This window comes from Coregonus lavaretus (assembly GCF_964263955.1).
Source record: "Coregonus lavaretus genome assembly, contig: HAP1_SCAFFOLD_261, whole genome shotgun sequence".
Lineage (NCBI taxonomy): Eukaryota > Metazoa > Chordata > Actinopteri > Salmoniformes > Salmonidae > Coregonus > Coregonus lavaretus.
The window spans coordinates 428,134-451,633 of NW_028164878.1; the positions used below are offsets into that span (position 1 = coordinate 428,134).

The 23,500-nt window shown below is 48.2% G+C and overlaps 1 protein-coding gene across 1 annotated transcript in view; it reads right to left on the reverse strand.

Moving 5' to 3' along the window:
- Nucleotides 1-761: 761 nt before the first annotated feature.
- LOC311116487 (collagen alpha-2(VI) chain-like) overlaps nucleotides 762-23,500 on the reverse strand; it is a 43,780-nt gene continuing 21,041 nt past the window's right edge. Inside the window, exons 13-33 of the mRNA XM_084191566.1 lie at nucleotides 23,366-23,410; nucleotides 23,074-23,127; nucleotides 22,880-22,942; nucleotides 22,646-22,708; nucleotides 22,406-22,459; nucleotides 21,169-21,204; nucleotides 20,998-21,060; nucleotides 20,507-20,569; nucleotides 18,900-18,962; nucleotides 18,340-18,402; nucleotides 9,801-9,851; nucleotides 9,578-9,676; nucleotides 8,946-9,008; nucleotides 8,777-8,812; nucleotides 8,571-8,616; nucleotides 7,370-7,522; nucleotides 7,080-7,174; nucleotides 6,883-6,990; nucleotides 6,460-6,712; nucleotides 1,593-1,631; nucleotides 762-1,433 (exon numbers count right to left, since the gene is read on the reverse strand). Coding sequence (XP_084047692.1) covers nucleotides 829-1,433; nucleotides 1,593-1,631; nucleotides 6,460-6,712; nucleotides 6,883-6,990; nucleotides 7,080-7,174; nucleotides 7,370-7,522; nucleotides 8,571-8,616; nucleotides 8,777-8,812; nucleotides 8,946-9,008; nucleotides 9,578-9,676; nucleotides 9,801-9,851; nucleotides 18,340-18,402; nucleotides 18,900-18,962; nucleotides 20,507-20,569; nucleotides 20,998-21,060; nucleotides 21,169-21,204; nucleotides 22,406-22,459; nucleotides 22,646-22,708; nucleotides 22,880-22,942; nucleotides 23,074-23,127; nucleotides 23,366-23,410 — 2,115 coding nt within the window. The 3' untranslated portion in view covers nucleotides 762-828. The remainder of the gene's footprint in view (nucleotides 1,434-1,592; nucleotides 1,632-6,459; nucleotides 6,713-6,882; nucleotides 6,991-7,079; nucleotides 7,175-7,369; nucleotides 7,523-8,570; nucleotides 8,617-8,776; nucleotides 8,813-8,945; nucleotides 9,009-9,577; nucleotides 9,677-9,800; nucleotides 9,852-18,339; nucleotides 18,403-18,899; nucleotides 18,963-20,506; nucleotides 20,570-20,997; nucleotides 21,061-21,168; nucleotides 21,205-22,405; nucleotides 22,460-22,645; nucleotides 22,709-22,879; nucleotides 22,943-23,073; nucleotides 23,128-23,365; nucleotides 23,411-23,500) is intronic.

Genomic DNA, 23,500 nt, shown 5'->3' on the forward strand with positions numbered 1-23,500 from the left:
CCTAACCCCTACACCCTAACCCCTACACCCTAACCCTTACACCCTAACCCCTACACCCTAACCCCTACACCCTACACCCTAACCCTTACACCCTAACCCTTACACCCTAACCCCTACACCCTAACCCCTACACCCTAACCCCTTACCCTTACACCCTAACCCCTACACCCTAACCCTTACACCCTAACCCTTACACCCTAACCCTTACACCCTAACCCCTACACCCTAACCCTTACACCCTAACCCTTACACCCTAACCCTTACACCCTAACCCCTACACCCTAACCCTTACACCCTAACCCCTACACCCTAACCCTTACACCCTAACCCTTACACCCTAACCCCTACACCCTAACCCCTACACCCTACACCCTAACCCTTACACCCTAACCCTTACACCCTAACCCCTACACCCTAACCCTTACACCCTAACCCCTACACCCTAACCCCTACACCCTAACCCTTACACCCTAACCCCTACACCCTAACCCCTACACCCTACACCCTAACCCTTACACCCTAACCCTTACACCCTAACCCCTACACCCTAACCCCTACACCCTAACCCCTTACCCTTACACCCTAACCCCTACACCCTAACCCTTACACCCTAACCCTTACACCCTAACCCTTACACCCTAACCCCTACACCCTAACCCTTACACCCTAACCCTTACACCCTAACCCTTACACCCTAACCCCTACACCCTAACCCTTACACCCTAACCCCTACACCCTAACCCTTACACCCTAACCCTCAAACTAACCCTAATCCATTAATTACCAACATTAACTTGACCTCTAACCTTTTAAAACAGTGAGATCTCTCTAACAGACCCACTGAAGGAACCGATCTAGGAAGCTGTGCTTGTTGAGCTCAGAGAAGTCTGTTCCTTTAAAGATGGCGTGCTGGTCCTTTAAGGCCAGCTTCTCCAACACTTCCTGTTCCACGTCGGTCCCCATGGCGATCACCGTGGAGACTGCCTGGTTGTTTCGCATGGCGTCGACCCCCTCCTTCAGCCCCTTCCTACCGGTGACGCCGTCAGTGATGAAGACGAAGTTGAGCTCGGCGTTGCGTCTGGTCTGGCGGACGTTGAGCTGCAACAAGACGTGGTCTACGGTGTGTGAGATGGCCGGCCCCACCACAGAAGAAGACATGTCATGATAGTCCATGCTGGCCAGGCCCTCTAGGATGGACGGGAGGTCGTGTGTCAGATAAAAGGCCAGGTGGTGCTCCTCTTCTCCTCCGTACTGCAGCAGCGCCATGCGGGCTCCCTGGCCGGCGTTCTTGTTCTGCGCCAGCGTCAAGCGGTTCGCCAAGTGCTGGACGAAGTCACGGACTTGGTTGAAGTTCTCATGACCGAGACGCTCAGAACCGTCCAGAAGGAACACCAGGTCTACAGGTCGATCAACACACTGTGCCACCGCTGGTTCTGATGAAGGCAAAGTCAATGAACCCTCAGAAACCTTATCATTACTGTATAATGTACTACAAATTGACAAAATGTGTATATTGTCAGGTAGTATAACTCGGATGATGGAGTCATCTTGGGCAATGACAATAGAGTATGCAGTAGCAAGGAAAATCTTACCTGTTACGCAGGGAATGTCAGGACATACAATAATGGGTTCTAGAAGAGAAATGAAAAAGGTTAGGTTCTACCCACAACTGGTGGTGCCATTACAAGCTCTAGACCGAGTCTGAGCTGTCCAATCAGAGACCCCCGTCACGTCCTGCTCTAGACCGAGTCCAATCAGAGACCCCCGTCACGTCCTGCTCTAGACCGAGTCCTATCAGAGACCCCCGTCACATCCTGCTCTAGACCGAGTCCTATCAGAGACCCCCGTCACGTCCTGCTCTAGACCGAGTCCTATCAGAGACCCCCGTCACGTCCTGCTCTAGACCGAGTCCTATCAGAGACCCCCGTCACGTCCTGCTCTAGACCGAGTCCTATCAGAGACCCCCGTCATGTCCTGCTCTAGACCGAGTCCTATCAGAGACCCCCGTCATGTCCTGCTCTAGTCTATAACACCAGTCAGAGACCCCCGTCATGTCCTGCTCTAGTCTATAACACCAGCCAGAGACCCCCGTCACGTCCTGCTCTAGTCTATAACACCAGTCAGAGACCCCCGTCATGTCCTGCTCTAGTCTATAACACCAGTCAGAGACCCCCGTCATGTCCTGCTCTAGTCTATAACACCAGTCAGACCCCCGTCATGTCCTGCTCTAGTCTATAACACCAGCCAGAGACCCCCTTCATGTCCTGCTCTAGTCTATAACACCAGTCAGAGACCCCCGTCATGTCCTGCTCTAGTCTATAACACCAGCCAGAGACCCCCGTCATGTCCTGCTCTAGTCTATAACACCAGTCAGACCCCCGTCATGTCCTGCTCTAGTCTATAACACCAGTCAGAGACCCCCGTCATGTCCTGCTCTAGTCTATAACACCAGCCAGAGACCCCCGTCATGTCCTGCTCTAGTCTATAACACCAGCCAGAGACCCCCGTCATGTCCTGCTCTAGTCTATAACACCAGTCAGAGACCCCCGTCATGTCCTGCTCTAGTCTATAACACCAGTCAGAGACCCCCGTCACGTCCTGCTCTAGACCGAGTCCTATCAGAGACCCCCGTCACGTCCTGCTCTAGACCGAGTCCTATCAGAGACCCCCGTCACGTCCTGCTCTAGACCGAGTCCTATCAGAGACCCCCGTCACGTCCTGCTCTAGACCGAGTCCTATCAGAGACCCCCGTCACGTCCTGCTCTAGACCGAGTCCTATCAGAGACCCCCGTCACGTCCTGCTCTAGACCGAGTCCTATCAGAGACCCCCGTCATGTCCTGCTCTAGTCTATAACACCAGTCAGAGACCCCCGTCATGTCCTGCTCTAGACCGAGTCCTATCAGAGACCCCCGTCATGTCCTGCTCTAGTCTATAACACCAGTCAGAGACCCCCGTCATGTCCTGCTCTAGTCTATAACACCAGTCAGACCCCCGTCATGTCCTGCTCTAGACCGAGTCCTATCAGAGACCCCCGTCATGTCCTGCTCTAGTCTATAACACCAGTCAGAGACCCCCGTCATGTCCTGCTCTAGTCTATAACACCAGTCAGACCCCCGTCATGTCCTGCTCTAGTCTATAACACCAGTCAGAGACCCCCGTCATGTCCTGCTCTAGTCTATAACACCAGCCAGACCCCCGTCATGTCCTGCTCTAGTCTATAACACCAGTCAGACCCCCGTCATGTCCTGCTCTAGTCTATAACACCAGTCAGAGACCCCCGTCATGTCCTGCTCTAGTCCATAACACCAGTCAGAGACCCCCGTCATGTCCTGCTCTAGTCTATAACACCAGTCAGAGACCCCCGTCATGTCCTGCTCTAGTCTATAACACCAGTCAGAGACCCCCGTCATGTCCTGCTCTAGTCTATAACACCAGTCAGAGACCCCCGTCACGTCCTGCTCTAGTCTATAACACCAGCCAGAGACCCCCGTCACGTCCTGCTCTAGTCTATAACACCAGTCAGACCCCCGTCATGTCCTGCTCTAGTCTATAACACCAGTCAGACCCCCGTCATGTCCTGCTCTAGTCTATAACACCAGTCAGACCCCCGTCATGTCCTGCTCTAGTCTATAACACCAGTCAGACCCCCGTCATGTCCTGCTCTAGTCTATAACACCAGCCAGAGACCCCCGTCATGTCCTGCTCTAGTCTATAACACCAGTCAGACCCCCGTCATGTCCTGCTCTAGTCTATAACACCAGTCAGAGACCCCCGTCATGTCCTGCTCTAGTCTATAACACCAGCCAGAGACCCCCGTCATGTCCTGCTCTAGTCTATAACACCAGTCAGAGACCCCCGTCATGTCCTGCTCTAGTCTATAACACCAGTCAGAGACCCCCGTCATGTCCTGCTCTAGTCTATAACACCAGCCAGAGACCCACGTCATGTCCTGCTCTAGTCTATAACACCAGTCAGAGACCCCCGTCATGTCCTGCTCTAGTCTATAACACCAGTCAGACCCCCGTCATGTCCTGCTCTAGTCTATAACACCAGTCAGAGACCCCCGTCATGTCCTGCTCTAGTCTATAACACCAGCCAGAGACCCCCGTCATGTCCTGCTCTAGTCTATAACACCAGTCAGAGACCCCCGTCATGTCCTGCTCTAGTCTATAACACCAGTCAGAGACCCCCGTCATGTCCTGCTCTAGTCTATAACACCAGCCAGAGACCCCCGTCATGTCCTGCTCTAGTCTATAACACCAGTCAGACCCCCGTCATGTCCTGCTCTAGTCTATAACACCAGTCAGAGACCCCCGTCATGTCCTGCTCTAGTCTATAACACCAGCCAGACCCCCGTCATGTCCTGCTCTAGTCTATAACACCAGTCAGAGACCCCCGTCATGTCCTGCTCTAGTCTATAACACCAGTCAGAGACCCCCGTCATGTCCTGCTCTAGTCTATAACACCAGTCAGACCCCCGTCATGTCCTGCTCTAGTCTATAACACCAGTCAGAGACCCCCGTCATGTGCTGCTCTAGTCTATAACACCAGCCAGACCCCCGTCATGTCCTGCTCTAGTCTATAACACCAGTCAGACCCCCGTCATGTCCTGCTCTAGTCTATAACACCAGTCAGAGACCCCCGTCATGTCCTGCTCTAGTCCATAACACCAGTTAGAGACCCCCGTCATGTCCTGCTCTAGTCTATAACACCAGTCAGAGACCCCCGTCATGTCCTGCTCTAGTCTATAACACCAGTCAGAGACCCCCTTCATGTCCTGCTCTAGTCTATAACACCAGTCAGAGACCCCCGTCACGTCCTGCTCTAGTCTATAACACCAGCCAGAGACCCCCGTCACGTCCTGCTCTAGTCTATAACACCAGTCAGACCCCCGTCATGTCCTGCTCTAGTCTATAACACCAGTCAGACCCCTGTCATGTCCTGCTCTAGTCTATAACACCAGTCAGACCCCCGTCATGTCCTGCTCTAGTCTATAACACCAGTCAGACCCCCGTCATGTCCTGCTCTAGTCTATAACACCAGCCAGAGACCCCCGTCATGTCCTGCTCTAGTCTATAACACCAGTCAGACCCCCGTCATGTCCTGCTCTAGTCTATAACACCAGTCAGAGACCCCCGTCATGTCCTGCTCTAGTCTATAACACCAGCCAGAGACCCCCGTCATGTCCTGCTCTAGTCTATAACACCAGTCAGAGACCCCCGTCATGTCCTGCTCTAGTCTATAACACCAGCCAGAGACCCACGTCATGTCCTGCTCTAGTCTATAACACCAGTCAGAGACCCCCGTCATGTCCTGCTCTAGTCTATAACACCAGTCAGACCCCCGTCATGTCCTGCTCTAGTCTATAACACCAGTCAGAGACCCCCGTCATGTCCTGCTCTAGTCTATAACACCAGTCAGACCCCCGTCATGTCCTGCTCTAATCTATAACACCAGTCAGTGACCCCCGTCATGTCCTGCTCTAGTCTATAACACCAGTCTGAGGCTCACCACTTACCGATACAACAGGAGGATGTTGACATGTCAAATTATTATTATTTTTTAAACTTTTACTCCTTTTTCTCCCCAATTTCGTGATTTCCAATTGGTAGTTACAGTCTTGTCCCATCGCTGCAACTCCCGTACGGACTCGGGAGAGGTGAAGGTTGAGAGCCATGCATCCTCCGAAACACGACCCTGCCAAGCCGCACTGCTTCTTGACACATTTGCTCGCTTAACCCGGAAGCCAGCCGCACCAATGTGTCGGAGGAAACACCGTACAACTGGCGACCGTGTCAGTGTGCATGCGCCCGGCCCGCCACAAGGAGTCGCTAGAGCGCGATGGGACAAGGACATCCCGGCCGGCCAAACCCTCCCCTAACCCGGACGACGCTGGGCCAATTGTGCGCCGCCTCATGGTTCTCCCGGTGGCGGCCGGCTGCGACACAGCCCGGGATCGAACCCAGGTCTGTAGTGACGCCTCTAGCACTGCGATGCAGTGCCTTAGACCGCTGCGCCACTCGGGAGGCCAATTTTGACATGTCTTAAGATACCATCTCTTGCTTTAGGAGTAACACTTATATTAATAATAGTCTCACTGGAGCAGAGCACGGTCTCCATCCTGTCTAATAGTCTCACCGAGGCAGAGCACGGTCTCCATCCTGTCTAATAGTCTTACCGGGGCAGAGCACGGTCTCCATCCTGTCTAATAGTCTTACCGGGGCAGAGCACGGTCTCCATCCTGTCTAATAGTCTCACCGAGGCAGAGGACGGTCTCCATCCTGTCTAATAGTCTTACCGGGGCAGAGCACGGTCTCCATCCTGTCTAATAGTCTTACCGGGGCAGAGCACGGTCTCCATCCTGTCTAATAGTCTTACCGGGGCAGAGCACGGTCTCCATCCTGTCTAATAGTCTTACCGGGGCAGAGCATGGTCTCCATCCTGTCTAATAGTCTTACCAGGGCAGAGCACGGTCTCCATCCTGTCTATAAAGTTATCCGCCACAAGGTCAGCGAAACGCGTCATCCCCGTCACGCGATCATGCCTCTGGCACGCAATGGACTCCAGGCTCTCATGCTGTCCCTCCCGGCCGAACATGTCCCCGACCCCGATGGCGTTCACGTCCACGCTGGGGTCGGCGCAGAGGTAGGTCAGCAGAGAGTCGTCATCCCGCGGGTCGAAGCGCCCGTCCGTGATGACCACGACCGACACCTGTTATGAATGGAGCGTTAGGCCACATCAAGACAGAGTTCACTTTCCCTTCCACATGGGGGCAGCAGCAACCGTTCAGATAGGTTACAGATTATTTAGCCACAGACCCCTAGATACTGTATAGCAAGAACATACATAATCATTGGCTGGCTAAGTGGTTCACAACACACCTTGGCTCTGGTCCGCCGGCTGTCCCTGATCAGGTGGTCGTAGGCGAACTTCAGAGCGGAGGGAGTCCAGGTGCCCCCGGCTATCCACTGGAGGTTCTTCACAGCCACCTGCAAGGCAGAGATGGAGACTGTTAGCCTGCTGAGCTAAAGGCATTAGCTTGCGGAGTAGTGCCAGTCACTGAACCAGCTACATGTACCTTGAAGGCAGCGATGGAGTCTATGTTGGAGTCGTTGAGTCGGATGGCCTCGAAGGTCCCGTTGTGACTGTACTGCACAACGCCAACCCTGGTTCCTGAGGAGAGAAGAAGGGATCTATGACAATGTCTGTACCTGTGAACCAGAAGTGGTTTGGTGAACCATGCTGATGTGATGAGTCATCATCCATGAGACTTGCTTTATTGCCTGGGCTTTAGCTCAGCAGACTAACAGGAGACCCATGTCACACAGGTAGTCAGAAATTGCTGTATCTGAAGAGGTCATATTTTACCCGTCTCTGAATGTGGGTGTGTTGCCATGGAGCCCAGCCTGTTGATGGTGTTGATGACAAAGTTCTTCTCCAGGGTGAAGTTGGTCAGACCCACTGACTCTGAGCTGTCAATCACAAACACGATGTCCAGCGCCCCACACCGCTTCTCACAGTCTGCAGGGGCAACACAGAAACAGGAACAACATTGGAAACAGTTTTGGAGCTTTAAATCTTTATGCATTTCATATCCACCAAAATGCCTGTCAATCCAATACAATGTCGTTGTCCCTCGAGGGGAAATTTCATTTGGCATATCAAATCAAATCAAATTGTATTTGCCACATGCGCCGAATACAACAGCTGTAGACTTTACCGTGAAATGCTTAATTACAGCCCTTAACCAACAATGCATTTATTTTTAATAAAAAAGTAAAATAAAACAACAACAACAAAAAAGTGTTGAGAAAAAAAGAGCAGAAGTAAAATAAAGTGACAGTAGGGAGGCTATATATACAGGGGGGTACCGGTGCAGAGTCAATGTGCGGGGGCACCGGCTAGTCGAGGTAGTTGAGGTAATATGTACATGTGGGTAGAGTTAAAGTGACTATGCATAAATAATTAACAGAGTAGCAGCAGCGTAAAAAGATGGGGTGGGGGGGGGGGCAGTGCAAATAGTCCGGGTAGCCATGATTAGCTGTTCAGGAGTCTTATGGCTTGGGGGTAGAAGCTGTTGAGAAGCCTTTTGGACCTAGACTTGGCGCTCCGGTACCGCTTGCCGTGCGGTAGCAGAGAGAACAGTCTATGACTAGGGTGGCTGGAGTCTTTGACAATTTTGAGGGCCTTCCTCTGGGGGCCTTCCTCTGGGGGCCTTCCTCTGAGGGCCTTCCCCTGAGGGCCTTCCTCTGAGGGCCTTCCTCTGAGGGCCTTCCTCTGGGGGCCTTCCCCTGAGGGCCTTCCTCTGAGGGCCTTCCTCTGAGGGCCTTCCTCTGAGAGCCTTCCTCTGAGGGCCTTCCTCTGAGGGCCTTCCTCTGAGGGCCTTCCTCTGGGGGCCTTCCTCTGAGGGCCTTCCTCTGAGGGCCTTCCCCTGAGGGCCTTCCTCTGGGGGCCTTCCCCTGAGGGCCTTCCCCTGAGGGCCTTCCTCTGAGGGCCTTCCTCTGAGGGCCTTCCTCTGAGGGCCTTCACATAGAAGACAACATACCCGGATATCATCATCATCACTTACCACAACAACCACATGTCTCTCTGATGTAGCTCATGACATCACAGTCCTAAAATCAAAACCAGGAACAGATCAGTATTATAATCTAATACAATCAGACTCTACAGGATCAGATCAGTAGTATTTTTAATCAGATATGACACTACAAAAACAGGTTGAATGTCTTCATATTAGGATGTTTTAATATAAAGTTTACACAGTTGACTTACAGAAAGGCCAGGGTCTCCCTCTGGTCCAGGATCACCCTGTAAGAAAAAAGTGTACCGATGGGTAAACAGACATTGAGGGGAGCTTGAACAGTAAGCATAATGTTCTTCTACAGTTGTAATGTCTGATCAGAGTCTGAGTAACGCAGCCAGCCGCTGATGACTGTCTTACAGGAGCCCCAGGTCCTCCTCTGGCTCCTCTCCTCCCATCCACTCCCTGTTGACCTGGATGCCCCTGGACAACAACAACACAAAGACAGGTTCTTCAGTGACTTCAGTGAGCCCAAACACGTTACTCAGCTCACCACTTCTCAAGAATAGAACACAAACGTGTTCTTTAGAGCACTGACTCCTCCCTTCCAGAATGCTCTAAGGTTAGCAACTACCAGGGTAACCCTGAACTTCACCACTTAAAGATGCACTCTGGGATCTTAAGCACAACATTCCTAACATATTGCACAAATTGGATGACGTCGTACACAACTGGATGACGTAGTACACAACTGGATGACGTAGTACACAACTGGATGACGTAGTACACAACTGGATGACGTAGTACACAACTGGATGACGTAGTACACAACTGATGGATAATGGATATAAACTAATCCTAGGCTAACTATCCACATTAATGGATATAAACTAATCCTAGGCTAACCATCCACATTAATGGATATAAACTAATCCTAGGCTAACTATCCACATTAATGGATATAAACTAATCCTAGGCTAACCATCCACATTAATGGATATAACATCTTCCAAGTGTATATTCAGCTGTTCACGACAGCAGCTGGAGCTTACCGGTTCACCATTTGGTCCTTTCTTCCCAGCTTCTCCTTTGCTGCCACAGTTCCCTCTGCTTCCCAAAGGGCCTGGATGTCCTTTATCCCCTCTGACTCCCTGACATACATACAGACAGACAGACAGACAGACAGACAGACAGACAGACAGACAGCATCACAATACAACAGTATTTTGAACTCTTGAGCTGACCACATTCATCTTGTCAAATGTCAAACTGTACCGTTTCTCCTCTTTGTCCAGGATAGTTGAACCCATCTCTTCCTTTGTCACCCTAAAACACAGAAGATGATGAACTACATTACACTGTGGGAAGTGTCCACTAACTACATTACACTGTGGGAAGTGTCCACTAACTATATTACACTGTGGGAAGTGTCCACTAAGGAAAGGGCCTTCCCCAAACTGTTGCCACAAAGTTGGAAGCACAGAATCATCTAGAATGTCATTGTATGTTGTAGCGTTAAGATTTCCCTTCACTGGAACTAAGGGGCCTAGCCCGAACCGTGAAAAACAGCCCCAGACCATTATTCATCTTCCACCAAACTTTAGAGTTGGCACTATGCATTGGGGCAAGTAGAGTTCTCCTGGCATCCGCCAAACCCAGATTCGTCTGTCGGACTGCCAGATGGTGAAGCGTGATTCATCACTCCAGAGAACGCGTTTCCACTGCTCCAGAGTCCAATGGCGGCGAGCTTTACACCACTCCAGCCGACGCTTGGCATTGCGCATGGCGATCTTAGGCTTGTGTGCGGCTGCTCGGCCATGGAAACCCATTTCATGAAGCTCCCGACGAACAGTTCTTGTGCTGACATTGCTTCCAGAGGCAGTTTGGAACTCGGTAGTGAGTGTTGCAACCAAGAACAGCGCTACGCAACCAGGACAGGCGATTTTTATGCGCTACGTGCTTCAGCGGTCCTGTTCTGTGAGCTTGTGTGGCTGAGCTGTTCTGTGAACACTTCGCGGCTGAGCCGTTGTTGCTCCTAGACGTTTCCACTTCACAATAACAGCACTTACAGTTGACTGGGGCAGATCTAGCAGGGCAGACATTTGACGAACTGACTTCTTGGAAAGGTGGCATCCTATGATGGTGCCACGTTGAAAGTCACTGAGCTCTTCAGTAAGGCGATTCTACTGCCAATACTTTTGCACATATAGTGTATATTATAATTCAACACTACCTTAGGGTTGGATTATATAGATCCTGGACCAATCTTTGGGTCAGGATCTACACTACCAGTCCAAAGTTTGGACACACCTACTCATTCAAGAGTTTTTCTTTATTTTGACTATTTTCTACATTGTAGAATAATAGTGAAGACATCAAAACTATGAAATAACACATGGAATCATGTAGTAACCAAAAAAGTGTTAAACAAATCAAAATATATTTGAGATTCTTCAAATAGCCACCCTTTGCCTTGATGACAGCTTTGCACACTCTTGGCATTCTCTCAACCAGCTTCACCTGGAATGCTTTTCCAACAGTCTTGAAGGAGTTCCCACATATGCTGAGCACTTGTTGGCTGCTTTTCCTTCACTCTGCGGTCCGACACCGCGTGGCTGCTGCCTCTCCAACCTGGTGGTCCCTGCACGCACCACCCACGTGGAGTTCCAGGTCGCAGGCAGCCTCTGGAACTGCCGTTCTGCTGCCAACAAAGCTGACTTCATCCCAGCCTATGCCAACCTCCAGTCCCTCGACTTCCTGGCGCTGACGGAAACATGGATCACCACTGAAAACACCGCTACTCCTACTGCTCTCTCCTCGTCTGACCATGTGTTCTCGCATACCCCGAGAGCATCTGGTCAGAGGGGTGGTGGTACAGGAATCCTCATCTCTCCCAAGTGGACATTCTCAATTTTTCCCCTAACCCATCTGTCTATCTCCTCATTTGAATTCCATGCTGTCACAGTCACTAGCCCATTTAAGCTTAATATCCTTGTCATCTATCGCCCTCCAGGTTCCCTTGGAGAGTTCATCAATGAGCTTGACGCCTTGATAAGTTCCTTCCCTGAGGATGGCTCACCCCTCACAGTTTTGGGGGATTTCAACCTCCCTATGTCCACATTTGACTCATTTCTCTCTGCCTCCTTCTTTCCACTCCTCTCCTCTTTTGACCTCACCCTCTCACCGTCCCCCCCTACTCACAAGGCAGGCAATACGCTTGACCTCATCTTCACTAGATGCTGCTCCTCTACTAATCTCACTGCAACTCCCCTCCATGTCTCCGACCACTACTTTGTTTCCTTTTCTCTCTCACTCTCCTCCCACACTACTCACTCTGCCCCTACACAGATGGTAATGCGCCGCCGCAACCTTCGCTCTCTCTCTCCCACTACTCTCTCCTCTTCCATCCTATCATCTCTTCCCTCTGCTCAATCCTTCTCCCTCCAATCTCCTGATTCTGCCTCCTCAACCCTCCTCTCCTCCCTTTCTGCATCCTTTGACTCTCTGTGTCCCCTATCCTCCCGGCCGGCTCGGTCCTCCCCTCCAGCTCTGTGGCTTGATGACTCATTGCGAGCTCACAGAACAGAGCTCCGGGCAGCGGAGCGGAAATGGAAGAAAACTAAACTCCCTGCCGACCTGGCATCTTTTCACTCCCTCCTCTCTACATTTTCTTCATCTGTTTCTGCTGCTAAGGCCACCTTCTACCACTCTAAATTCCAAGCATCTGCCTCTAACCCTAGGAAGCTCTTTGCCACATTTTCCTCCCTCCTGAATCCTCCCCCCCCCCCCCCCCTCCTCTCTCTCTGTGGATGACTTCGTCAACCACTTTGAAAAGAAGGTTGACGACATCCGATCCTCGTTTGTTAAGTCTAATGACACTGCTGGTCCTGCTCACACTGCCCTACCCTATGCTTTGACTTCTTTCTCCCCTCTCTCTCCAGATAAATCCTGCGACTTGTGACTGCAGGCCGCCCAACAACCTGCCCGCTTGACCCCATCCCCTCCTCCCTTCTCCAGACCATCTCCGGTGACCTTCTCCCCTACCTCACCTCGCTGATCAACTCATCCTTGACCGCTGGCCATGTCCCTTCCGTCTTCAAGAGAGCGAGAGTTACTCCCCTTCTCAAAAAACCAACACTCGACCCCACTGATGTCAACAACTACAGACCAGTATCCCTTCTTTCTTTTCTTTCCAAAACTATTGAGCGTGCCGTCTTTAGCCAACTCTCTTGCTATCTCTCTCAGAATGACCTTCTTGATCCAAACCAATCAGGTTTCAGGACTGGTCATTCAACTGAGACTGCTCTTCTCTGTGTCACGGAGACTCTCCGCACTGCTAAAGCTAACTCTCTCTCCTCTGCTCTTGTCCTTCTAGACCTGTCTGCTGCCTTTGATACTGTGAACCATCAGATCCTCCTCTCCACCCTCTCCGAGATGGGCATCTCCGGCGCGGCTCACTCCTGGATTGCGTCCTACCTGACCGGTCGCTCCTACCAAGTGGCGTGGCGGGAAGCTGTCTCCGCACCACGTGCTCTCACCACTGGTGTCCCCCAGGGATCGGTTCTGGGCCCTCTCCTTTTCTCCCTATACACCAAGTCACTTGGCTCTGTCATATCCTCACATGGCCTTTCCTATCATTGCTACGCTGACGATACACAACTAATCTTCTCCTTTCCCCCTTCTGATAACCAGGTGGCGAATCGCATCTCTGCATGTCTGGCAGACATATCAGTATGGATGACGGATCACCACCTCAAGCTGAACCCTGGCAAGACGGAGCTGCTCTTCCTCCCGGGGAAGGACTGCCCGTTCCATGATCTCGCCATCACGGTTGACAACTCCGCTGTGTCCTCCTCCCAGAGTGCGAAGAGCCTAGGCGTGACCCTGGACAACACCCTGTCGTTCTCCGCCAACATCAAGGCGGTGACCCGCTCCTGCAGGTTCATGCTCTACAACATTCGGAGAGTGCGACCCTGCCTTACACAGGAAGCGGCGCAGGTCCTGGTCCAGGCACTTGTCATCTCCCGTCTGGACTACTGCAACTCGCTGTTGGCTGGGCTCCCTGCCTGTGCCATTAAACCCCTACAACTCATCCAGAATGCCGCAGCCCGTCTGGTGTTCAACCTTCCCAAGTTCTCTCACGTCACCCCCCTCCTCCGCACACTCCACTGGCTTCCAGTTGAAGCTCGCATCCGCTACAAGACCATGGTGCTTGCCTATGGAGCAGTGAGGGGAACGGCACCTCTGTACCTTCAGGCTCTGATCAGTCCCTACACCCAAACAAGGACATTGCGTTCATCCACCTCTGGCCTGCTGGCTCCCCTTCCTCTGCGGAAGCATAGCTCCCGCTCAGCCCAGTCAAAACTGTTCGCTGCTCTGGCACCCCAATGGTGGAACAAGCTCCCTCACAACGCCAGGACAGCGGAGTCACTCACCACCTTCCGGAGACATTTGAAACCCCACCTCTTTAAGGAATACCTGGGATAGGATAAAGTATTCCTTCTAACCCCCCCCAAATTGTAAAGTGGTTATCCCACTGGCTATAGGGTGAACGCACCAATTTGTGAGTCGCTCTGGCTAAGAGCGTCTGCTAAATGACGTTAATGTGCCCTTGAGCAAGGCACTTAACCCTAATTGCTCCTGTAAGTCGCTCTGGTTAAGAGCGTCTGCTAAATGACTAAAATGTAAATGTAAATGACTCATCCCAAACCATCTCAATTGGGTTGAAGTCAGGGGATTGTAGAGGCCAGGTCATCTGATGCAGCACTCCATCACTCTCCTTCTTGGTAAAATAGCCCTTACACAGCCTGGAGGTGTGTTGGGTCATTGTCCTGTTGAAAAACAAATGACATTCCCACTAAGCCCAAACCAGATGGGATGGCGTATCGCTGCAGAATGCTGTGGTAGCCATGCTGGTTAAGTGTGCCTTGAATTCTAAATCAATCACAGACAGTTTCACCAGCATAGCACCCCCACACCATAACACCTCCTCCTCCATGCTTTACGGTGGGAGCTACACATGCAGAGATCATCCGTTCACCCACACCGCGTCTCACAAAGACACGGCGGTTTGAACCAAAAATCTCAAATTTGGAGTCCAGACCAAAGGACAGATTTCCACCGGTCTAATGTCCATTGCTCGTGTTTCTTGGCCCAAGCAAGTCTCTTCTTCTTATTGGTGTCCTTTAGTAAGTGGTTTCTTTGCAGCAATTCGACATTGAAGGCCTGATTCACACAGTCTCCTCTGAACAGTTGATGTTGAGATGTGTCTGTTACTTGAACTCTGTGAAGCATTTATTTGGGCTGCAATTTCTGAGGCTGGTAACTCTAATGAGCTTGACCTCTGCAGCAGAGGTAACTCTGGGTCTTCCATTCCTGTGGCAGTCCTCATGAGAGCCAGTTGTATCATACCTCTTGATGGTTTTTGCAACTGCACTTGAAGAAACTTTAAAAGTTCTTGAAATGTTCAGTATTGACTGACCTTCATGTCTTAAAGTAATGATGGACTGTCATTTCTCTTTGCTTATTTGAGCTTTTCTTGCCATAATATGGACTTGGTCTTTTACCAAATATGGCTATCTTCTGTATACCCCACTAGCTTGTCACAACACAACTGATTGGCTCACATGTAGTATATTAACATTATGACTATTCTAGAGGAACAAAGAGGGGATGTTTATCTTAGTGCAAAAGTAGTCATTTGTAGAGTGACGCCCCAGGGGAGACAGGTGATTGGACAGCAGAGGGAGCAACCCATATTTTTGCATTGTTTATAAGAATATGCTGGAGGGAGAGGGGGTCAGAAACAGACAGATTATTTTGGGACGCTGTTTCTCCAGACACTGCGGGTCTGTAAACTTATGCTGACATCTTGTGATATGAATAAAACTTCTAATCAAAGTGCAGCCTAAGCGGACTCTTTGTTTGACAGCAATGAGCACCAGCAGCGACAAGATACACTACACGCATTAAGAAGGAAATAAATTCCACAAATTAACTTTAAGAAGGTAAACCTGCTAATTGAAATGCATTCCAGGTGACTACCTCATGAAGCTGGTTGAGAGAATGCCAAGAGTGTGCAAAGCTGTCATCAAGGCAAAGAATCTCAAAAATAAAATATATTTTGATTTGTTTAACACTTTTTTGGTTACTACATGATTCCATATGTGTTATTTCATAGTTTTGAAGTCTTCACTATTATTCTACAATGTATAAAATAGTTGAATTAGTAGGTGTGTCCAAACTTTTGACTGGTACTGTATATAACCCAAACCAACCTTTGGTCCAGGATCTATATTGTAACCCAACCCCACTTTTAGTCAAGGATCTACATGACTCAATCCCACCTTTGGTCCAGAATGTATATTATAACTCAATCCCACCTTTGATCCAGGATCTACAGTATATAACCCAACCCTACCTTTGGTCCAGGATCTATATAACCCAACCCTAGGTCCAGGATCTATATAACCCAACACTAGGTCCAGGATGTATATAACCCAACCCTACCTTTGGTCCAGGATCTATATAACCCAACCCTAGGTCCAGGATCTATATAACCCAACACTAGGTCCAGGATCTATATAACCCAACCCTAGGTCCAGGATCTATATAACCCAACACTAGGTCCAGGATCTATATAACCCAACACTAGGTCCAGGATCTATATAACCCAACCCTAGGTCCAGGATCTATATAACCCAACCCTAGGTCCAGGATCTATATAACCCAACCCTACCTTTGGTCCAGGATCTATATAACCCAACCCTAGGTCCAGGATCTATATAACCCAACACTAGGTCCAGGATCTATATAACCCAACCCTACCTTTGGTCCAGGATCTATATAACCCAACCCTAGGTCCAGGATCTATATAACCCAACACTAGGTCCAGGATCTATATAACCCAACCCTACCTTTGGTCCAGGATCTATATAACCCAACACTAGGTCCAGGATCTATATAACCCAACACTAGGTCCAGGATCTATATAACCCAACCCTACCGTTGGTCCAGGATCTATATAACCCAACCCTAGGTCCAGGATCTATATAACCCAACACTAGGTCCAGGATCTATATAACCCAACCCTAGGTCCAGGATCTATATAACCCAACCCTAGGTCCAGGATCTATATAACCCAACCCTACCTTTGGTCCAGGATCTATATAACCCAACCCTAGGTCCAGGATCTATATAACCCAACCCTAGGTCCAGGATCTATATAACCCAACCCTAGGTCCAGGATCTATATAACCCAACACTAGGTCCAGGATCTATATAACCCAACCCTACCTTTGGTCCAGGATCTATATAACCCAACCCTAGGTCCAGGATCTATATAACCCAACACTAGGTGCAGGATCTATATAACCCAACCCTACCTTTGGTCCAGGATCTATATAACCCAACACTAGGTCCAGGATCTATATAACCCAACACTAGGTCCAGGATCTATATAACCCAACCCTACCGTTGGTCCAGGATCTATATAACCCAACCCTAGGTCCAGGATCTATATAACCCAACACTAGGTCCAGGATCTATATAACCCAACCCTAGGTCCAGGATCTATATAACCCAACCCTAGGTCCAGGATCTATATAACCCAACCCTAGGTCCAGGATCTATATAACCCAACACTAGGTCCAGGATCTATATAACCCAACCCTAGGTCCAGGATCTATATAACCCAACCCTAGTTCCAGGATCAATATAACCCAACCCTAGGTCCAGGATCTATATAACCCAACCCTACCTTTGGTCCAGGATCTATATAACCCAACCCTAGGTCCAGGATCTATATAAACCAACCCTAGGTCCAGGATCTATATAACCCAGCCCTACCTTTGGTCCAGGATCTATATAACCCAACCCTACCTTTGGTCCAGGATCTATATATCCCAACCCTAGGTCCAGGATCTATATAACCCAACCCTAGGTCCAGGATCTATATAACCCAACCCTACCTTTGGTCCAGGATCTATATAACCCAACCCTAGGTCCAGGATCTATATAACCCAACACTAGGTCCAGGATCTATATAACCCAACCCTAGGTCCAGGATCTATATAACCCAACCCTAGGTCCAGGATCTATATAACCCAACACTAGGTCCAGGATCTATATAACCCAACCCTACCTTTGGTCCAGGATCTATATAACCCAACCCTAGGTCCAGGATCTATATAACCCAACACTAGGTCCAGGATCTATATAACCCAACCCTAGGTCCAGGATCTATATAACCCAACCCTAGGTCCAGGATCTATATAACCCAACCCTAGGTCCAGGATCTATATAACCCAACCCTAGGTCCAGGATCTATATAACCCAACCCTAGGTCCAGGATCTATATAACCCAACCCTAGGTCCAGGATCTATATAACCCAACACTAGGTCCAGGATCTATATAACTCAACACTAGGTCCAGGATCTATATAACCCAACCCTAGGTCCAGGATCTATATAACCCAACCCTAGGTCCAGGATCTATATAACCCAACCCTAGGTCCAGGATCTATATAACCCAACCCTAGGTCCAGGATCTATATAACCCAACCCTAGGTCCAGGATCTATATAACCCAACACTAGGTCCAGGATATATATAACCCAACCCTAGGTCCAGGATCTATATAACCCAACCCTAGGTCCAGGATCTATATAACCCAACCCTAGGTCCAGGATCTATATAACCCAACACTAGGTCCAGGATCTATATAACCCAACCCTAGGTCCAGGATCTATATAACCCAACCCTAGGTCCAGGATCTATATAACCCAACCTTTGGTCCAGGATCTATATAACCCAACCTTTGGTCCAGGATCTCCATGAGGTCCAGTCTGTCCAGGATCGCCAGTCTCTCCAGCAGCACCCTGTAACACAGAGATGCCATACTGAGTACTATCTGCATAAAGTATTCAAGTTCCTTTTTTTAATTTATTTTTTAATTTACCCACATGGCAGTCATAGTCACTGAAATACATATGTATAGACTACCATCAATAAATAAACAATTTCCAAAATGTAGATGTATTTATTTAACCTTTATTTAGATGAGAAGACTGTCGCAGTATGCTCAAAATGTAGACATGGCAACAGCCAAACAATAAGATCAGAACAGGAGGATATCTTAGAATAGAGTAGAGTAGAGTAGTAGTAGTAGTGGTGGTAGTAGTAGTAGTAGTAGTAGTAGTAGTAGCAGTAGTAGTAGTAGTAGTAGCAGTAGTAGTAGTAGTAGTAGTAGCAGTAGTAGCGTAGTAGTAGCAGTAGCAATATTAGTAGCAGTAGAGTAGTATAAGCAGTATCATACCAGTAGTAACGATAGTAGAGTAGTGGTCGTAGAGTAGCATTAGTCATAGTAGCAACATACCATCGGTCCATCTGGTCCATTATCTCCATGATGTCCTCTTGGACCTGGCAGCCCTGGACCTCCCTAAACAAACAGAGGGAGGGGACACGCACACGCACACGCACACGCACACGCACACGCACACGCACACACACACACACACACAGAGAGAGAAGAGGCCAGGAAAAGGGCAACCAGTGAAGATCAAACACCATTGTAAATTCAACCCATATGTTATGATGTCTTTTCATGGTGTTGTGGGAACAATTATCCAGGCTCTGTCGTAGCCGGCCGCGACCGGGAGACCCATGGGGCGGCGCACAATTGGCCCAGCGTCGTCCAGGGGAGGGGAGGGAATGGCCGGCAGGGATGTAGCTCAGTTGGTAGAGCATGGCGTTTGCAACGCCAGCGTTGTGGGTTCGATTCCCACGGGGGGTATAAAAGATAATGTATGCACTCACTAACTGTAAGTCGCTCTGGATAAGAGCGTCTGCTAAATGATTAAAATGTAAATGTAAACAAGGTTACATTTACTAGATAAGTGACTCTTGGTGCCTCAGAGTCTGAATAACAAGGATTCCAGTATATCGAGGGAGATTACTGGGGTTTATCTTAGAATGATTGATAGATAGAATATACTGACTTGGGGTACAAGATAATACCATCAAAGGAGGGAGTGCCCACTGATGGTTAACAGATGTTGTTGAAGAAACGTGTAACATGAAGTATATAAACTGAGAGGTTTTCTTTGTCTAGGAGTTCGGATGACAAGAGGCAAAGCATGTGCCATTTGTTAGACGAACCCGGTACTGTATCTATTAAATATTATGTATTAACTCCCCTTGTAATTGTTTAAGTATATTCTTGCATCCTGAATTACTTGACACCAGAGAAACTCATCATAACACCATATTTATGTTTATTTATTTTCCCTTTCGTATCTTAACTATTTGCACAGCGTTACAACACTGTATATAGACATAATATGACATTTGAAATGTCTTTATTATTTTGGAACTTCTGAGTAGAGACAGAGAGAGAGACAGAGACAGAGACAGAGAGACAGAGACAGAGACAGAGACAGAGAGAGAGAGAGAGAGAGAGAGAGAGAGAGAGAGAGAGAGAGAGAGAGAGAGAGAGAGAGAGAGAGAGAGAGAGAGAGAGAGAGAGAGAGAGAGAGAGAGAGAGAGAGAGAGAGAGAGAGAGAGAGAGAGATGTACCCAAACTTGCTTCAGCCCAGTTTAAACAAAAAAGGGGAATCAGGTGCTGAGGTCTTGAAAATCCCTAAAACAGCTTCTCATTAGCTCTGGAATGGCTTCATCTCAAAACTCATCATTACTCATTTTGACATGCATTTGGAATCACTGACTACAGTACAAATATGAACAATTTAGAATAATTAATAACATCCTTAAAATATCAATATTGTGTAATATGTGTGGGTTGAAAGATATTGGTATTTCAGCCCGAATGATTTGTCAGTGCACCAAGAATTCCAATGTTCTATGAAAGAAGGAGTGTACTGTATCTTAGTGAGAAACCCCCTGTGTTGTCTGTCTATGTTTCCATGGGAGTTACTGCTGAATCATGTACCCAGAATGCAAAATTCTCTTCTCCGTTTCTCTGACCTTAGATCCTTTGAGGCCGATATCCCCATGAGGACCTGGCTTCCCTTGTAGACCAGGTTCACCCTGGGAATGACAGAATACATTAGGCTTAGTTTGAACTCAATATTCATGGACAAATATTTACACAAACAGACATCATATTTTCAGTCAGCCATTGTTTTTGTTATGGGCAGTTTGCCTGGAATCTGTCTGAATGCAGCAGGAACTGAAACAGACTTCAACTGTATTGTATCTATTGGTATTACAGAATGTACACGCTTAGAAATTAAGGTTCCAAAAAGGTTCTTCGACTGTTCCCGTCGGAGAACCCTTTTAAGAACCCTTTTGGGTTCCATGTACAACATTTAGAAACCTCTGCGGAAAGGGTTCTACATTTTCAATGGTTCTCCCACTGGGATCTAGGTGGGAAAATACATTTCTAAGAGTGTAGCATAACATTTCCTATATAGTATGTCCTGTATCACACAACCACCCTGTGAACGGTGACAGACCTCGCCTCCTTTAGGTCCAGCTCGTCCATGAAGTCCCTTAGGTCCAGGGTCTCCTGGTCGCCCCTAACGACAGACATGTAGACAATATTTATTGTTTAACAAAAGCCATCCCTTTGCATTTAATATTTAACTTATCATTTCAGAATGTATCACTTAGCCAAGTCAGCGTACAGGTTGGCCTTTTGGTCCCGGTCCACCGTTGAGTCCCTGAAAGAATCAGGAATTAGGAATCAGTTAGTTTAGATTGAAGAACTACTGCACTACTGAACTACTGAACTACTGAACTACTGCACTACTGAACTACTGAACTAAAGCACTACTGAACTACTGAACTACTGTACTACAGCACTACTGAACTACTGAACTACTGAACTACTGAACTACTGCACTACTGAACTACTGAACTAAAGCACTACTGAACTACTGAACTACTGTACTACAGCACTACTGAACTACTGAACTACTGCACTACTGAACTACTGAACTAAAGCACTACTGAACTACTGAACTACTGTACTACAGCACTACTGAACTACTGAACTACTGCACTACTGAACTACTGAACTAAAGCACTACTGAACTACTGAACTACTGTACTACAGCACTACTGAACTACTGAACTACTGAACTACTGCACTACTGAACTACTGAACTAAAGCACTACTGAACTACTGAACTACTGCACTACTGAACTACAGCACTACTGAACTACTGAACTACTGAACTACAGCACTACTGAACTACTGAACTACTGAACTACTGAACTACTGAACTACTGAACTACAACACTACTGAACTACAGCACTACTGAACTACTGAACTACTGCACTACTGAACTACAGCACTACTGAACTACTGAACTACTGAACTACTGAACTACAACACTACTGAACTACAGCACTACTGAACTACTGAACTACTGCACTACTGAACTACTGAACTAAAGCACTACTGCACTACAGCACTACTGAACTACTGAACTACTGCACTACTGAACTACAGCACTACTGAACTACTGAACTACTGCACTACTGAACTACTGCACTACTGAACTACTGAACTACTGCACTACTGAACTACTGCACTACTGAACTACTGAACTACAGCACTACTGAACTACAGCACTACTGAACTACTGCACTACTGAACTACAGCACTACTGAACTACTGAACTACTGAACTACTGCACTACTGAACTACAGAACTACTGAACTACAGCACTACTGAACTACTGAACTACTGAACTACTGAACTACTGAACTACAGCACTACTGAACTACTGCACTACTGAACTACTGAACTACTGATCCAATGAACTACAGCACTACCGTACTAATGATAAGGATAGCCAGGTCTATGTAAGTCACTTCTAATGATAAGGATAGCCAGGTCTATGTAAGTCACTCACTGGTTTTCCTTTTATTCCCGGTGAGCCTGGAATTCCAGGGCTTCCTGGATAACTCTGCAAGGAAGAAGAACGATTAGAGGATGTGTCAATGTGATAACAACTGACTCTTCATGTCATCTTCAGAGAGAGAATCCTCCTTGAGTTGTGATGTCGTTAGCTAGCGTACCTTACATCTGCATGTATTGTATTGTTGTTACTGTTAGGTCCAGGTGAGAGTGTATTATGATGCCATTACTGTACCGGTAGTCCAGCTTCTCCAGGAGGTCCAGCGTGACCTGGTTTGCCATTATGACCAGGGTCTCCCTAGAATCATCAACATTCACACATTAAACACAGTGGTCTATAAAAAACTGTACATAAACTAAGTTTAGTAAACGCAGTTGTCTTTAAAACACTACATAAACTAAGTCTGGAGTTTCTGTGGTACAGGAGGTATTGTAGTAGCCTTGACGGACTGAGGGTTCTCTCAGGTACCTTCTCTCCGTGGTCACCGGGCGGTCCTATATCACCAGCACTTCCCGGATGACCATCTGGGCCCTTTCAAAAACATCAGTAGTAAGAGGCCATTCCTTGTTATCACATCAACATTTTACTGCATTCATTATTGTGTGTGTGTGTGTGTGTGTGTACTGTATACGTAACGTACTGTAGGATAACGTTTTACTTACCCTTTCACCCGGATCTCCTTTACAACCATAAGTTCCGATCCGACCAATTTTACCCTGAGAATGACCACAGAAAAGATTCCTATTAGTATCAAATTAAATTAAAACAAATCAAATCCATTTTTTTTTTAGCAGATGTTATTGCGGGTGTAGCGAATTGCTTGTATCCACATTAATCAACCCTCCCGTATAGACCCAATGGGCCTGGACCCGAGTGACAGGTTGGTGGTCATCTTCTCAGGGTTCCCCTTGGCTCCTGTTACAGTTCAAGGGGAAGTGTGGCAGCACCTCGTACCTTCTGCCCATCTGTCCCATCCCTGCCGTGTTCTCCTGACACTCCCTGGTGATTGAGACGTCATTCAGAGTGTTAAAATAGGAAAGTATAGCATATCCGGTAAGAAATAGAAGTGAAGGCGTACACACTCAGAAC